This window comes from Carassius auratus, chromosome 15, assembly GCF_003368295.1.
Source record: "Carassius auratus strain Wakin chromosome 15, ASM336829v1, whole genome shotgun sequence".
Taxonomy (NCBI): Eukaryota; Metazoa; Chordata; class Actinopteri; order Cypriniformes; family Cyprinidae; genus Carassius; species Carassius auratus.
In genome coordinates, this window is record NC_039257.1 from 8,562,283 (window position 1) to 8,579,753 (window position 17,471).

Consider the following 17,471-nt stretch of genomic DNA (forward strand, 5'->3'; position numbering starts at 1 on the left):
GATAGACCACTCACCCTGGCTTCTCCATGGCTAACTCCAGGCCCAAACTTTCCCTGTCGTCCCCAGTTCCCTGAGGGCAGAGCAGAGAGTAAGAGGCTAGGCAGAGGGGAGGGATAGAAGGGTGTAAGTATCCCACGTTAGACCCCCATGGGGGTCTCAGACCTGTGGGGCGGATCAGGGAGGAAGTCTCCCTCGAGACCAGCCGGCCCTCTCTTTTGTCTCGCAGTGGCGGCAGAATGGAGAAGACGTACCGGAGAGAAACAGAGGGAGGGAAAGTGATAGGGGAAGGAGGGAAGGAAAGCGGGACAGCTGCGTGAATGACAGGTTAGGGCTAACGCCGTAGCACGATAAGATTTGGGACTCACCACGTTGATACTTGTAATGCGTCGGTTCACAATTAAAGAGACAATTATTCTGTTACGGTGAGCTATTATTTTCAATAGAAGACATATGCGAACTGTATTTGATCCAGGTGTCAAAGCGAGTGACATATGCTGTGTTTGTGTGTTAGTTAGTGTTGTAACATCAAGGGTGGTGACAATGTTAATTCAAGGGGACAGATCTTAATGTTTTCTTTTACAGTTTGTAAGTACCAAAACTTAAAGGAAACATTTATTTTGAAAAAAAAAAAGTGTGATTTTAATTAATTCAGTCATAATCCTGCATCTAATATCAAAGCCTTTCAATCACAATGAATAAAAAACACAATATACAAATTCATGACTTAATATCACAAAGCTATCAAAATATACAATATATAACCCGTAGAAGTGAAGTTGTTTTTTCCTGTAAATATGGAACAAGTTGGGTTATCAATCCTCAAAAAAAGTTGTTTGTTTTTTTCCAACAAAATCCTTAAAAAATGTCTTTAGGAACATTGTTTAGGAACCCAGGTGAAGTTCCATCCTCCTTGTGCGTCTCTGCGTGTGAAAGCTTGTCCTTGAGGGAAACTGTGCGTCTTCACACTGTTTTGTGGACTTAGTGACATACTAAATGCCAAGTCTGTCCTGCTACGGGACATACGAGGTGTGGAGAAAAGTAGACTGTCGCCCCCTGGTGGACTGGAGGAACCACAGGCTGGTGTGTTGTAGTATGGACCAGGACTTACATCTTGGGGACGATATGGAGTGGAGGCGGCTCGTGGGGGTGTGAAGTGTTGGGTGGTGGTCATTGATGATGGAGAGCTGACCAGTGACCCTTTAGATGCGATAGTGTAGAGAGCTGAAGGGTCTAGGGTTGAATAATCAGAACCCAAGCTCTGAGAGGTGCTGTAGCCACTGGAGGTGTCCAGACTGCAGTTGCTTGATGAGTCTACAATGTTGTTGTATTCTACATTTGTCGTACTGTAAGGATCTTCTGTAGGAAGTGGACAGCTGAAAGAAGGGGTGCTGAAACTGCTTTCTGGGTCTATGGTGTTCTCGTCCTGCAGGCCTAGAGTCTCTAGTATCCATGAGTCTAGAGGTGGAGTGGCCACCAGCTCTTCAGCAGAGCAGAACTCCAAAGAAAGATTGCGGCATGTCCGCTTTCCCTCACCATTATGAAGCAGCTGGCTCAGGTTCCGGAAATCACCATGAGTTCTCTTTCGATGTCCTGAACCATCTGGAACCTTGCAGTTAGAAAGGAGTTTCTGTGATTTGTATAAAAGAGAATGTAAAAGTTGATTACAAATGTATTTTGAGGAAAGATTTGACATGAGCGACAGTACAGTGCTGTTCATGCCAAAAACTAAATAAATATATTAACATCCACACCAATGCATGATAGTGGATTCTGATTGGCTTTTTGCGTTTAGTTATCATTCTTGGTGTGAATGGCCCTTAAAAGGTTAGTTCACCCAAAAATTAAAATTCTGCCATTAATTACTCACCCTCATGCCGTTCAACATGTAAAAGTACTGTAGTAAGGCCTTTGTTAAAATAGTCCATGTGACATCAGTAGTTCAACTGTAATTTTACGAAGCATGAGAATACTTTTTGTGCTCAGAGAAAACAAAAATAGTGACTTTATTCAATAATTCCTCTCTTCCCTGTCAGTCTTCGATGTGCAGGAAAGACAATATTATGATGACCCATACATGTGCATTCCTCTGAAGAGAAGAAATGGTTGAATAAAGTCCTTATTTTTGTTTTCTTTATGCACAAGAAGTATTCTCATAGTTTCATTAAAAAAACAAAAAAAAAAAACAACAACTGTTGAACCACTGATATCACATAGACTATTTTAACTATGTCCTTACTACCTTTATGGGCCTTAAATGCATCAGTTGCATTGCTTTGCTGTTTATTGCGGGGTCAGAAAGCTCTAGGATTTCTTCAAAAATATCTTAATTTGTGTTCTGAAGATGAACGAAGGTCTTATCGGTTTGGGTTGACATGAGGGTGAGTAATTAATGACACAATTTTAATTTTTGGGTGAACTAACCCTTTAAGAAGTACCGTATGATATGTCTGTTCCATCCATCCATCCATTTTCACTTGTCAGATAGATGGATAGTGTGATTTACCTTAGTTTTTTCCTCTAAAGACTTCACATATGAGGAGTTTAAAAACTCTTTGAGCTTGTTGTTCTCTTCTTGCAGTCTGGCCAGCTCTTCTTCTCTTTGCATAAGGGTGTCTTGGAGCTTTATGGGACAAGATTTTACCACAATCATTAACAATATGTCAACAGCTTTGGTTGAGTAATATTATAATCTATTTTTGATCTATTTAAATACCTGTTTATTTCGTTGAAGCTGAGGTGACAGTTGGTCAGGCCAGGTGGGCCGATGTCCCAGTCCATGCTCAGACACAGGCAGTGCATCTAAAACAAACAGTACATTTGAAACACAGGCGTTATCCTGATTAGTAATGGTCTAGCAATGTGAGATTAAAAAGAATAAAAAAAAACATCAATTAAATAAATAGGCTACTTTAAAAACAAAAGAAAGAGCCCAAAAGAACTAACACTTTGGAGGTGGCCAGATACTCCACAGTCCATTGCTACTCTAACAAAACATGACGAAAAAAAAAATCCCAGATGGAAAAATTCCAGTTTGTCAAGGCGGGAAGCCTCTCGCGCCGCTGATCCCGGCTTATGTTGCAGGACTTACCCCGCCGAGGCGGCTCGTGCTGGCGGGCAGCGTTGTCCAGGGGACCGGCGTCCCAGAGGGAGACGAGCGTTGCTGTGGAAACGTCAACACTACCGTCAACTGACGTCGAGACGGAGAAGTCGTAGCGCTGCCCTCCCGCAAAGCTCAGGTCTTGGCAGGACAGCATGGTGCTCTACAAATCCCATCATAACAGGGCGAGACAGTTATTTCACTTTTTATTATTTTGAGTATTTAAGCATGTCAAGTCTACGTTAAAAATGGACACAAACACCAAGAAAGTCATTTAAACTAAGCACTTTGTGACATAAATTGCTTCATTAGACTACGTCTTGCAAGCAACGTTTAGGAACTGAAAACTTCACAAAAATAAACTAAACATCAATTATAGCTAATTATTTAGCTTATCACGTTATGACTATTTACATTTTAAGGGACTTTCTGCCATTTTCTCAATCTGTTGAAGTTAGTCTTGCGCAATAAGTCTGCCTTTTGGCGCCCCGAGGACCTAAACGTGAACCATCTGAACTTTTTCAATAACTTTTGTGTTATTACCTGCGATATCAAATGTTTCGTAAATGGTAAACATTGACAGTATTTTTGTTTTGTCCATCCGGATCCTAGCGGAAACCTCTCGAGCAACGTGCACTACTGTTGCTATGGTTACTCAATGAACGTGACTTCTGCACTTCGAGTAACAAGTCATTTAACTTCTGGGGCTGCTAAACTGTTGTTTGAAAACGCTGCTATGTTATGCTAAATGTTTTTACAATGTTTTTACTTTATATCTCAACCTAGAAGTGGTGCCAAAGTCACAATCTGCAGTGAGAAGTTTTTTTATTTTTTTATTTAATAGCCTATCTTTTTATTTCATATGAGCTTAATAACGGATTAATCCAGTTTAATTTATTTATTTTATATCATTAAACACATAATAAATGAATGTCACAATAAATGAATGGAAAAAGGATGTTACTGACGAAAACGAGCAACTGCAAAAATTACAAAAACTCGCGTTATCAGTCAATATTTTATTGAAACTGACATCCTTTCCATGTATATGCCCCACAGTACCCACGTGTTGCACTGACTGCAACAACCTGCTTTCATTTTAATGGCTTATCATTGGCGCTGACATTGCTTTTGTGTAGGCTTCTAATTATGCATGTCAAATAACTGTCAATGTATCAGACACTTCTAAACATTAAAATGTTCGCATATGGCACTCGGAGACCCAAAAAAACTCCAATTCACAAGTGCATATTAAATAATCAGAAGCACTTACCAGTTTTGGGGCAGGATGAGTCGGGTAGGTGCGAGCTCTCCAAAGACCTAGAGAAGCGAGTGCGCAAAACTTCATTCAAACTGCTTGGACACTCGCTCTCCAGAGCGCAGCTGCAACCTGATTTGGTGTGAAGCTGTCAAATTGATGACGTGAGGCTTCAACTGTTGGATCGTAGATGCGCAATGTGCACGAGCAGAAGGCAGTGCGCGTGGTTTGTTCACCTTAAGAGGCGTGATTTTACTAATGCACGGTTTTATTGCTTTGGGATGGAGAGCTAGATGGTATTCTCTGCGCATCTGGCTGCTGCGCGCTGTCCAATGGGTTAATGTATAATTGCTCAACTGATAGTTTAGAAGCATGATGAATTAATTTAACCAAACGAGCTAAAGGACATGTTCATGACCCCTTCTCACAGAGTTAAATGAAAGTTGCATACCACAGAGTGACACATTAACATACTTTTGAGCATTTCTGTCAACCTTCTTTCTTTTCTTCTTTTTTTTTTCAAAGAACTGAAATATTATCATGCTCACGTGGGTTTTTGTACTTTGCACTTGATTGGGAAGACATCACCAAATGAAGTTATGGCTAGAAAAGATAGATTTGCTAATGATATGGTATGTTGAAATATATAAGAATAGGGAAATTGCTTCTATTTTATATAACTAAAGGGTGATTATATAAAAATATATATATATATATATATATATATATATATATATATATATATATATATATATATATATACTGGAATTCAATTTATAAAATATAGGCTATTTATTTATTTTAACATTATGTTCATATTAATTTTAATCAATATTAATAAAAAATGTAATTGGAAAACTGTTTAATAAAAAGGAATAAAGTCTATAGTAATTGTAATCGGCTTTATATAAAAACAAAAACAAAATAGATCTATGATATTTTCCCAGTTAGATGTACAGGGGGCCTGTGGGCATTAATTGCCAGGTTTAAGAATGACTTTGTGCAGGTTTCGGGAGCAGCATTGCCTGTGTGTAGAAAGGAGCTGGAGGCGGAGACAGGAGAGGAGGGATATGGTGATAGTGTTTAATTCACTACACTATAACTGCCAATTAAACAGGCTGAAATCTCTGTCATTTCATCTGAATCTTCTGTCCAGTCTCACTCTCTCTGTCTTTCTCTCCTAGTCCTCTTTCACCCAATACCAGAGATACAGAAACCCAGTAACTCAGATTCTGCAGAAGCATGCACTAATCTTTGTATGTGCAAGTTTTCCTAAACAGTCTGCAAACACTTTATGAGAAATCGATGCATATATAGTTCCAAATAAATCTAAACGAGGATGCATTCAATTAAATGACAGTAAAGGATGAAAGTAAAGAAATGTTTCTTGAGCAGCAAATCAGCATATTAGAACAATTTCTGAAAGATCATGCATGTGACACTGAAGACTGGAGTAATGATGCTGAAAATTCAGCTTTGAATCGCAGTAATAAATTACACTTCAAACCATATTAAAACAGTCGACAGGTCTTTTAAACTGTAATAATATTTTACAATATTACGGCATTTTTGATCAAATAAATACACCATTGGTTAGCATAAGAATCTTTCAAAAACATCTTACAGACCCCGGACTTTCAAATGGTAATTGCAGTGATCCTGCATCACGATTGATCATTTTGTACATCTTTCAAATGAATGCTGCTTCAGGATGTGAACTGTGAGGTTCATGCCAATCATCCTAGAAAGTGATGAAGTAGCCTCAATGTACTTACTATGTGTGATGTACTGAATGAAAATATGACTCGGACAGTGCACTCAATCATTGCATATTTAAAATTATAATACAAACCACAGAATATATTACTTCAAGTGTGTGGCAGACTAAGCTGAAGTCTATTAAAGAAAGCCAGCTCTCGAGGAGTGTGAAATTGGTGTGTGTGTGCTGGTGCACCCCTCTATGTGCTAACTAAACTGGCAGCTTGGGTAATTAAGAGCGGAGCTGTTGTCAGGTGCCTCATTATGACATGAATGGCAGTTTGTCACTCTCCTCCTACCTCTATTAAACAGCCTCTGTCCTTTGCTGTCAGCTGCTCTGACTGTTTATCAATCTGTTTGCTGGTAGAGTCCTTTTTTTCAGGGCTGACGTTCTGTCTGTTGACAGGTCTGATTTTACAGCTCCATTTATGTAGTTTTTTTTTTTTTTTCCTTGGTTGAATATGTCAGTTTGAGAGCAGACAAAGTTTTTTTTTTTTTTTGGATAGTTATATGAATGAACAATATTTTATTTGCATGAATTATGTCTGATGAGCTAAACTATCAACCATGCTGAACTATCAGAATGAATTCATTAGCCTTTGTTATGCTGTGAACAAGGTTAATGAAAGTTTGAAAAAAAAAAAAACTTTAATAAAATGATCACTATGTGCCAGAAAGAAAATAATAATCCAAATGCTAGTGGATCTCTCTCTCTCTCTCTCTCTCTCTCTCTCTCCATTTGGATTATTCTTATAAGGCAGATTTATGTCCCGGAAATGGATGCATAATGTAGGATATTTGGTAAAAATATGCAGCTCTGAATACATGAACATAAATACATGAATAAAAGCTCATAAAGCATCTAGCTACAAGAAAACTGTCATTATAAATAATATATTTTCTGAACATTTGTCTAACACAATATATGGCATAATATATAGCATACATTTTTTTAGGGTTTTAGTATGTATGTATGTATGAGTGTGTGTGTGTGTGTGTGTGTGTACAAATTGCTATACATTATAAACTTTAGGTACTGTTAGGTCCTGTAGTCACCATTTCCCTTACATTTTTACCTCAAACAAATATTTTTAAATGTGAAAATATCCCATATAATTTCACAATTAATATGATTTGATGGCACAAGCACATCAATCTGCTTCATGTCAGGTAAGCACTCAAACTATTTTGAAGCAATGATGGAAGTTTGTATTGATTGTATGAATATTTTTTTGTCGCTTTGGACAGAAGTGTCCATGAATGTTAATGTATAAGAGGAGCATATAGAAGCAAAAAGTGTATGTGTGTGTGTGTGGGGGGGGGGGGGGGGGGGTCTATGACCCCTGCTGACACTGCAGACAGTGGGAGTGAAGAGGAGGGTCAAGCGGCTTAAGAAATCAAAAGACTTTAGAACAGCACGCAAAACCAATTCTGGTTCAGTCAGACACATCAAAGACCCTTAAGTTTATACAGAACAGATACACAATGAATATCACTTCACTAAACTCTCAAATATAATAACTCAGTTCTTTCCATCCACACACACACCATCAGACCCCCCACCCCTGTACACACCCCACCCTGCCTCCCTCTTTCAGCAGTTGGAGAATTAATTGCCTTCTCTCAGGGCCGGTGATGGTGGTACAGGTGGAGATACCTGGGCGTCTAACCCCTCTGCCCCCGGCCCAGCTGTCTATGGGTCCCGGCCATTTTCCTGTGCAGCTCCCCACCGAGGGCTCTAATAACCAGACACTGCTGCTCAGGATTTGTTGGCAAACAAGCTGGACTCATGTGGACTTGCAACCTGTTAGATATGTTAAGTGGTCACTAAACTGGTTAAAGGCTAAATGCTTGTTTAAGTGTGTTTGTGTGTGTCTTTGTAAGTGTTTGGACACTTACATACATGAAGTCTGATTCACCGGAATATTAAATGTGCAAGGGATTTGATGATTAATTTCTTCCTCTTTTCATAAAGTACATCACTCAAGTCTGCTGCTGTTACTCCTATTCTCAACAAAACAAATATGGATCTTGTAAAACTATACAACTACCATCCAATCTCTAACCTGCCATTTATATCTTAAATCATGGAAAAGACTGTTGCTTCGCAGCTGCAGTCATATCTAGCTCGTAACAATCTCTCTGATATTTTCAGTCTGGTTTCCGCACACGGCTCAGTACGGAAACTGCTCTAGTAAAGTTTGTCAATGATCTATTAATTTCTGGTGATTCAGGAAGTTTATCAATTATTTTATTACTTTAACTCAGCTCAGCTTTTGATACTGTTTGCCATTAAGATACTGCTCTCTCGCCTTGCAGAAGTTGGCATCTCTGGTTCTGCATTATCCTGGTTCTCCTCATATCTCACAGATGGGCAATACTTCAACTCACTCCATAATTCTAAATCTCCCACTGTCTTGCTCAAACAGGGCGTTCCCCAGGGCTCAGTTCTCTGACCATTATTATTCATCTTCTACATTCAGCCTCTTGGTCAAATAATTTGTCATTTTAACTACCACTGTTATGTTGATGTAACTTGTGCAACTTTTCCTTTCCTCGGTAGAAAATATGCGGAACTATTATGCCTTTATTACCACTTGCCTTGACTATTGTAGCGCTCTTTTCTCTGGCTTACCAGCTCACTCCATCGTTCATCTGCAGTACATTCAAAATTCTCCTGCCAGATTATTAACTTCCACAAAAAAAAAAAATTATATTCTATTCTATTTAATCTTCACCTGTTGCCTGTATCTATTCGTGTGAAATACAGAATCATTCTGCTCACCTTTAAGGCATTCACAGGTCTTGCTCCCTCCTATCTTTCTGACCTACTCTCTTCTTATATACCTTCTCACGTACTCCGGTCTTCTAATTCAGAACTTATTCGTGTACCTACAGTAGGTTCTGCCTATCTTCAATGGGCGGCAGGCCCTCTTCTGTTACTGCTGTTACTACTTTCTGTCTGTTACCTCTAGAAAAGATACATTTGAGATTGCTAAAAGTATTTGTCCACATAAGAAAAACTAAGAAACAGGTCTCCATTTTCCCTCCATTTAATATAACTGCTGTCTAAAAGAAACAGTTCAGATATTTAAGAGGCCTCAGTGTTTTTGTGAATTTTCTTTCCAGTTTGATGGAGTTCAGGAAATCAATTTGTTTCTAAAGTGCCGTTTTGATGTAAAACTCTCTGTACAGTAAGTAATCTGAGCTAAAGGTCCTCAGACCTCTGGAACACAGACGGGCCAATTAACTGAGAATCACACATCAACGTAAAGTCAAAACAAAGTCAACATAGCCCTTGACTTCTTCACGGGGGTCCTCCATCTCATTATTACCAGCCCCCTCCCTCAGAGAAAATTGCCCCCTTCCATCGAGATTACGCTCCATACGCGTGTCAAAGCAGACTCGGTGTGCTGTTAGCATGCTGCGATGCTAAGCCTCTTTTACCTGAACAATGGCCTCCAGCCGAGCACACGCTGCCAATTAAGCCCAGGGCTCTCTTTCCGCCTGCCACAGCTACCCATGTTCCGGCCCGATCTTGAACGCCCCTTCCCTCACTACAGGCACATGTAGGGCAGCCCTAAGCAGGGGTCCTTTTGTGTGGCATGAGCAAAGCCATATTGGTTTCGGCGGGATATACACAGCCCCCCTCTTGGGCTGAACTTGACGCTGCGTAGATAAAAGTACCGCCGACGGTGTCTGTGCCACAGCGTCTCTTTTCTCCGCTAACATCCGTTTAATGGTACACCCTCTTTTCCCTTTGCCAGGCCTGACTTCATCTGTGGTGTGTCCAATCCATTTTTAAATACTTCTAGATTTTAGAAGTTGGTACTTTTAGAAGTAAAATAACAAGTTACTTTTTGTATTTATACCAAAATACTGGAATACTTGTATATGCGTGTTTGCATCAGAACTGACTTCTCTCTGTTTTCTGAACATGTATTTGTCAGTAAGACGTTTTAACTATAAAATATGTACAGAAGCACTAAGAAGCCAAGCATCATTACTTTTTTGTCTTTTGTCATTAGTTTCTTTTGATTTTAAGTTAAAAATACAGTAATGTACACAATCATGGCCTAGCCAGCTATGAGGTCACAGAGGTCCGGACCTCTGTAAATTTTTCATAGCTATTCGAAAATAAAATGTGTTCTCTGACTAATTTGCTGCTAAACTCCTCATATGAATGTCTGCATGTATAATTCAGAATTTGTAGCATCCGTGGTATGAAAATGGTCGCTGAGTATTGTAGTATCATAACACAGTATGCAATAATAACTTGAGTCTAATTTAATGGATGCCACCTTATTGGGACAATAAATCCATCCCTAAACCTACCCTTAACTTTTTGATTATTTGCTTAATTTTCATTGAAAATAAATGCTTTTCTGATGTGACACAATCTATAACCCCCTGGACCTCACTAATTTTAAAAACCTGGCTACAGCCATGTATACAATTATTGTTCTTGGTGCATTTTATAAAATAAATAAAAACATTCCACTAAGGCTTCCAAAGTAATGTAATATTCTATGGTTGTGCAACCTTGCAACACATGCGTAACTGCCTTTCAGTCATCTGAAATAAAATGATTGTAAAAATTCTAATCTTAGATTTCAGTCTAGTCTTCAATCTGAGTAACAAATACATTTCAGCAGACAAACTTGTTTTGTTGGTGCTGAGCAATATATTGACTTGTACAATGCATTTATTAAAGGTTATTCACATTATACAGACAATGAAGCTGAAGCCTGCCAATTAAACACATTTAGCCAAGAGTCAGATTACTAATCTCAAACGAGATATAAACCACTACCGTTCAAAAGCTTGGTGTCAGTCTTTTTTTTTAAAGGAATTAATACATGTATTAAGCAAGAATGCATTAAATTACATTTATAACATCATAATTAAAAAAGATTATTGCATATAAATGGTGTTCTTTTGAACTCTCTATTAATCAAAGAAAAATATTAAGCAGCACTGTTTTCAACATTAATAATAATAATAAGTAATATTTCTTGAGCAACAATTGGTCACATTATGATTTCTGAAGGATCATGTGACATTAAAGACTGAAGTAATGGAAAATTTGCTGCTGGAAAATCTGATTTGCGTTATAGGAATAAACCGCACTTTAAAATATATTTAAACAGAAACCAGCTATTTTAAATCATAATAATATTTCACAATATTACCATTTTAAGAAATGCAGTCCTGGTGAAAATAAAATGCATCTTTCCCACAAAAAACATGATAAAAATCTTACAGATCCTGAACTTGTGAATGGGAATATACAGGGCACACTTCACCTTTTAAGACCGAGTGTGATATCAAAATGCAAAAAAAATGCCAATTTTCTAACCAATTTTTACCAACTCGCTTCACTTGTCTTGCATAACTTTGTCCCTCTTGGCTTCTGGCAGGTATAGATGTATGCAGTCTGGGTGTTTAAGTGTGGAATGTGAGCATTACCGAAACGCAACCCACCCCAGTGCACTTGCCTCTGATTATGTGCTTGTGTTTCAATTCTTCTCTTTATTCTAATGAAACTATTAGATGATCAATGAGAAGACAGATTATGGTGGAATGCCTTAAACCTTCCCCCAGTCTGGCACCTACAACATAAACTTCAGAGAGAACACACCTGATCTCAGGTGTCACCCAGCGCCGACAACACCTCCGCTCGCCCACTCGGTTCCCCTCGAACACAATGGGCCTGCCGCCTAAGCATGACCTAATCCTCTCCTCGGCCTCTGATTGGCTGCCAAGGTGGATCATGTGATGTAGTTCAGAGAGAAGGTTGCAGGTTGAAATTTTTGCTAGACAAAGTGTTCTACAGGAGCAGCGAAGCGTGAGGAATAGAAAAGTTCCTGGAGGACTTGATAGGCAGCAGAGCACGACCGGAGTGATGTCTTTGTCTTTAATCCACTACTGAGGGTGTGCCAGTGTGTGTGTTCGGGTTATGGTGTTCCTCTTCTAGGGTCATTCACCTGGGCATTCAGTCAAAAATATGTGGCTGTTGGTCAGCCAAAGATATACTAAAAAAAGTAGGGAGCATAATGTTCTGACTGTTAAAAAAACAACAGAGGAACACTGAATGGTTGGAAAAATGAGTGATATCATTCATTCAGTTCACATCACTTCAGCTGCAAACACACTGGAGTTTAGCGGGTGTTGAAGGCCTCATTTGTTCTGGCCTGACAAAATGATTTGTCGTGTTATGGAGGTACCAGGTTGATGTGTGCTTTTGGGAAAAGAGTAATGCATTCGTCAAAAGTTTGTTAGTGGCTTTAGAGTTAAACTTGATACCAATGAGCTGAATTATATATTTGTGCTTTGCTGCCTGAAGCTACAAAGTCGGTTTACACATTTTCTCATTTTTTATGATGCGAGTCAACTGTTTAGTGCATTATTCTCATGAATCTTTCTGTTATCATAAAAACAAAACTATAAGTAGACATTCTTACTGATAATAACGGAGTGTAATAGAGTGTTGCAGGAATGATGACGTTTTGAAAGCCAAAGGAATGAGTTTAATAAATTTACATTTTATCACTTCCAGTTCAATTGTCCTGGAGTCAATGTTTTTTTTTAATGGATTAAATGCCTGAAGTACAAGATATATTCATTTTTCATTTTGCAACATGAAATACATCAACACGCTCCTTTTTGAATCTTTTTGAATTGTCTGGAAAAAAGGTGGTTGCTAACAAGTGGCTATATACAGTAGGGCTACATCAGACGTCATCAAGTCAAACAGGTTTACTTGTCTACTCTCTAGTCCACTTTTATAATTATATATAATCTATTCAAACTATTTGAACTCTTAAGAAACTTTTAGGGATTCTCTCTCTCTCTCTCTCATATATATATATATATACACAAACACACACAGACTGAAAGAGCTGTTAGAACTTGGAAGCCTAACTTTTTACTTCTCTAGAGGTCATCTCAATAAATCTCTGTAGTGAAGTGAAGTGAAGTGACATTCAGCCAAGTATGGTGACCCATACTCAGAATTTGTGCTCTGCATTTAACCCATCCGAAATGCAGTGAACACACACACACACACACACACACACACACACACACACACACACACACACACACACACACACACACACACACACACACACACACACACTGTGAGCACACAGTGGAGCAGTTGGGGGTTCGATGCCTTGCTCAAGGGCACCTAAGTCGTGGTATTGAAGGTGGAGAGAGAACTGTACATGCACTCCCACCCACAATCCCGTCCGGCCCGAGACTAGAACTCACAACCCTTCGATTGGGAGTCCGACCCTCTAACCATTAGGCCACGACTTCCCCAGTATGTATCCCCTGTAGGGATTCATAAAAGTCACACAACTGTTCTAATCCCAAAAAGAATCTTATAAACTCTGAAACCTGCCCACAAATCTCCTATTATTTGGTGGTCTTAAAATATTTTTGAAAATCTGAACCGAGTACAGATCTATGAAAATCAAATATGTCAGACACAACTAGCGGATTAAGTAGTAGTGTTTCTGGATTTTGCTATAGAGTTAAACCAGAATCCATCACAATAGTATAGAGCCCAACATACATTATGATTGGTGTCTGTAAGATTTTTTGACACGTAAGACTGAAGAAAAAATATTCTGCTTTGGCATAACAGAAATACATTTATTGGACTAGTTTAGTTTTTACTATATATTTCATCTAATAAACAAATACTTGGTGAGCATTAAAAAAAAAATACAGAGTTTATCAAACGTGCGATGAAATCAGAACAACAGAAGCTAATGTTTGATACAAGAAACACGAAAAGCGAAAGTAACAGTTGCTCACTGTAATGTTCAGCACAAATGGAGTGATGCTGAACAAGACAATGAGTTTCTTGTTGCAACCGTCAGGCAGTGAGCTAGCCGTTAGATTACCATCCCAACAAAGACATAGAAGCAGGAAGAAGTTTATGATTATTTGAATGAATAATTCAAACACTTGTCTTGGTGCCAAAATGTCCACAAATTTTCTTTAAAAAAAAAATGTCAATTGGTTTTTTGTCATTGTTGCATGGTATATTTTTAAATGAGGCTTAAGTGTCTAAATACTTTACTCAAAGTTGCATGCAGTTTCCATTGTGATGACATGAACCATTTCTGGCTCTCCGAAGAACTTTTAAATGTGAGGTCTTAAAATAATCATTTTCTTAGTGTGAAAAACATTTGTATAATGTAAAGATGCTTTTTTTGAACTATTAAGAACCTTTTGTTGAATGGAAAAGGCTCCATGGATGTTCATTTCATGGAACCAATGATGTCATCAAAGAACCTTTATTTTTAAGAGAGTGTTTTTTGTGACAAACTACCATATTGCTGTCTTTTACTGGGAGCATGAATCCCTCAAGAGCTACATTTATTCCTTTAGATATGTATTGTTTTAAAGAATTACTTTTTTACCCTAATGGGGAGGACCTGCACTACTTCTGAGGTTCATTTTATTGAGGTTAACCTTTAAACAACCCTTGCCATTTGAGCAACGTGTTGCAGAGTCTGTTTTTCCTGAATGGTCATACGCACCGTCTTGGGACGTCAGCACTTGGGATGAACGCCTGTCATTTATCTGATCTACGGGAGTGTCTCCGAGACCTAATGACAGAGAAATCCTACAATCAGATAATCTGACATGACATAAAAGATTTCAAACTGCATGTATTGAAAGTCTTAGAGAAAACATGATCACATAATTGATAGCTTGTAAATCCCACACACTTTGTACTGATCACTGAACATTAAAGCAAAACAAATGATGCAGAATGTGTCTTGACAGGGGGAGGATGAGGGTTTAACTGTCTCATCTTTCTAATCTTCCAACAGCATCCCTTTTGGCTCAGCCAGATTCCCTTTCTCTCTTCTCCATCTTTTTCTAAGCTCCGAATCCTCTGAACATTTGTCTCGAGTGTAAATGCAATGCTGGAGAACTGGAACTGAGATTTCAAACCACAGTTAATGAAAGGTAAAGGACAAGTGCTTTTAAACAACAACGACTGTGATTCTGTAAGGACTCCACCCTGATGTTTGAAATATAAAACTAACTCTCAAGTGTTAGGTTACGCCTATTATGGATCATATGTTTCATTGATTTGTTGGCATAACAGAATAATGTTTTGAGACGTTAAGGGTTTGGAAACAAAACACAGGATTAATAAAGTTTCAAAAGTTGTCTAAATGATGATCTAAAAGGTTCTACATTTCATAGACTTCCTAGTAAATTGGTTTTGGTTAATTATGAGATGTTATAGACTAATTATTGGGAATTCAGATGACTTATGGATATATTAAAGTGGCATATTTTGTTGAGAGAGGAAGATCAAGTAAATTTAGTGGGGGAGGTATTACAAGTGTCTTATAAAACAAAGGTTAATCAATGCTATTATTGCAAAAACACCCTTTTTTTTTTGTATTTTCCTATAATAAAATTTCCTATAATCAAAGTTTCTTTTTTGAACGGACTGTTTGGTAAATAGAAGATTAAATCGAATATAATTTATTTGAAACGTAACTTCTTTTTACAGTCAAATGTATAAATTCTTGCTGAATGAAAAAAAAAAGCTAAATGGTAGTGTAAAAACACTGATTTAATAATATTATCAAAGAATGATGAAATGCTTTAAATGAATGTATGATTGTAATGTGTGTTATTAGTGGATTTATCTGCTTTACTGAACTCAGGTGACCTCACTTTATAGTTGTATATGTGTGTGTTTGAAGCAGAAAGGGAGGGGAGAAAGTTGAGAGAGTTCAGACATTTGGGGGTCTTTTGAGGGGGTCTGTATTCCCTTTGTCTGAACGAATACAAATACACTACAACTTGTGAAGCTGGAATTAGTTTTCCTGCCCAAAAGTTGTAATTGTATTTTTTTATTTTATTTTACCTGAGTTATGTGTGTGTGCGTTTGTGTGTTGGGGGTTGGGGTGGGAGATTTAATCCTAAATCTTTGTACACATGTAAAACAAACTAATACACTCCTAATATGACACTTTTTTTTTTTTTTAGCAAACTGATACCAAGTAGGGAAACTTAAAGTTAAATAAACCCTGTTCGTGACTGAAAGAAAAATAGGTACATAGAAAGCGGGAGTTTATGTGTGTGGCTCTATGCCGGCTGTCAACGTCGCTCGGATGATAAACCTATTGTCCAATCAGAGCTCCTGATTGTTGTGCACTTCTTGCTTCGAGGGGGCCCTGGCATGGACCCCAGCTGCACCCCCATTACCCCAAGAAATAACCCCCTCTCCAGTCCATAATGAGACCCAAAACCAGTCCAAATCTCAACCATCCCAACTGGAGCACCTTCACAGTGTTGAGCAACCTTCAGTCTGTCATAAGTCCTAGTTTGCAACATCTTCAAAAGAAAACAATCGGGCCTAAAATTTCACCAGAAATGCTTTTAAATTGTAAGGCAGAAGTAAAAAAAAATAAAATAATGCATAGCATACAATTATGTTATCTCAATCCAAACATTGTAGCCAGGTATAAACACTGTATTGGTAGATCTGTAGACGTAAAGGTCCTAAATTAAATCTGTGGGGTGCAGTGTGAGCATATTCATGTTATCGTGTAGGCAATCTTGGACAATAGTGTGTATGTCTGTTGTGTGTAATAGAATTTGAATGTAGTGTGTGTGTGTGGGGGTGGCACAAGTGTGTATATATTTGTTTTTAGGGCTTGGACCCTAAAATGTGTGTGTGTGTGTGTGTGTGTGTGTGTGTGTGTGTGTGTGTGTGTGTGTGTGTGTGTGTGTGTGTGTGTGTGTGTGTGTGTCTTGGACGCCAAGTGTGCCAGATTTAAAAGGGTTAGATCTGGACAGGAGCCAAGCCTGAAGGGGTGACATGAGAAAGAGAAGGGGAAAAAAGATTCAAAGGAGGAAAAAGGAACCAATCCAGAAATTACAAGCCTTTTACTAACCTTATGGGAAGCGTTCCCGACACATGCAGGCCTACAAACACTCGCTTAACATGAATGAAATGCCATTTGTATGAGGTACCAGTGATGTGGCGCTATCTGCTGGTGGAAACAAGATCTGCATCCAACACCCTTACAAGACAAGTGGATAAAATATGTTTAGAAATTGAAGTGAGTGACGTGACATTCAACCATGGTGATGATGACCCATATTCAGAATTCGTGCATTGAAATGTCTGTTGCAATTTAGTAGACATTATGTTATATCACTAGACTGTGTCAACTTATATTCTCATAGAAAGAGAATACATTTCTCGTCATTTTGCCACATTTTAGGTCACGAAAATGACCTAATTTAAGGTTGCATGGGTGCAATTAACTTCAAAAATTAGCAGCAGCAGCTTCAGGGGCAGGC

At 38.3% G+C, this 17,471-nt stretch overlaps 1 protein-coding gene across 3 annotated transcripts; it reads right to left on the reverse strand.

Moving 5' to 3' along the window:
• Positions 1–547: 547 nt before the first annotated feature.
• Positions 548–14,728, reverse strand: gmnc (geminin coiled-coil domain containing). 3 transcript variants are annotated; one of them, XM_026282088.1, is made up of 6 exons: positions 14,672–14,728; positions 4,371–4,417; positions 3,089–3,260; positions 2,714–2,799; positions 2,504–2,620; positions 550–1,627 (listed from the first exon to the last, which is right to left on the reverse strand). In XM_026282088.1, the coding sequence occupies exons 3-6, from the start codon at positions 3,252–3,254 to the stop codon at positions 869–871; spliced, it is 1,128 nt and encodes a 375-aa protein (XP_026137873.1). In that variant the 5' UTR covers positions 3,255–3,260; positions 4,371–4,417; positions 14,672–14,728; the 3' UTR covers positions 550–868. The 3 variants fall into 3 exon arrangements, with proteins under 3 accessions (XP_026137871.1, XP_026137873.1, XP_026137872.1); XM_026282086.1 differs by lacking the exon at positions 14,672–14,728 and having other exon boundaries at positions 548–1,627; positions 4,371–4,480; XM_026282087.1 differs by lacking the exons at positions 4,371–4,417; positions 14,672–14,728 and adding an exon at positions 3,641–3,733.
• Positions 14,729–17,471: the final 2,743 nt, after the last annotated feature.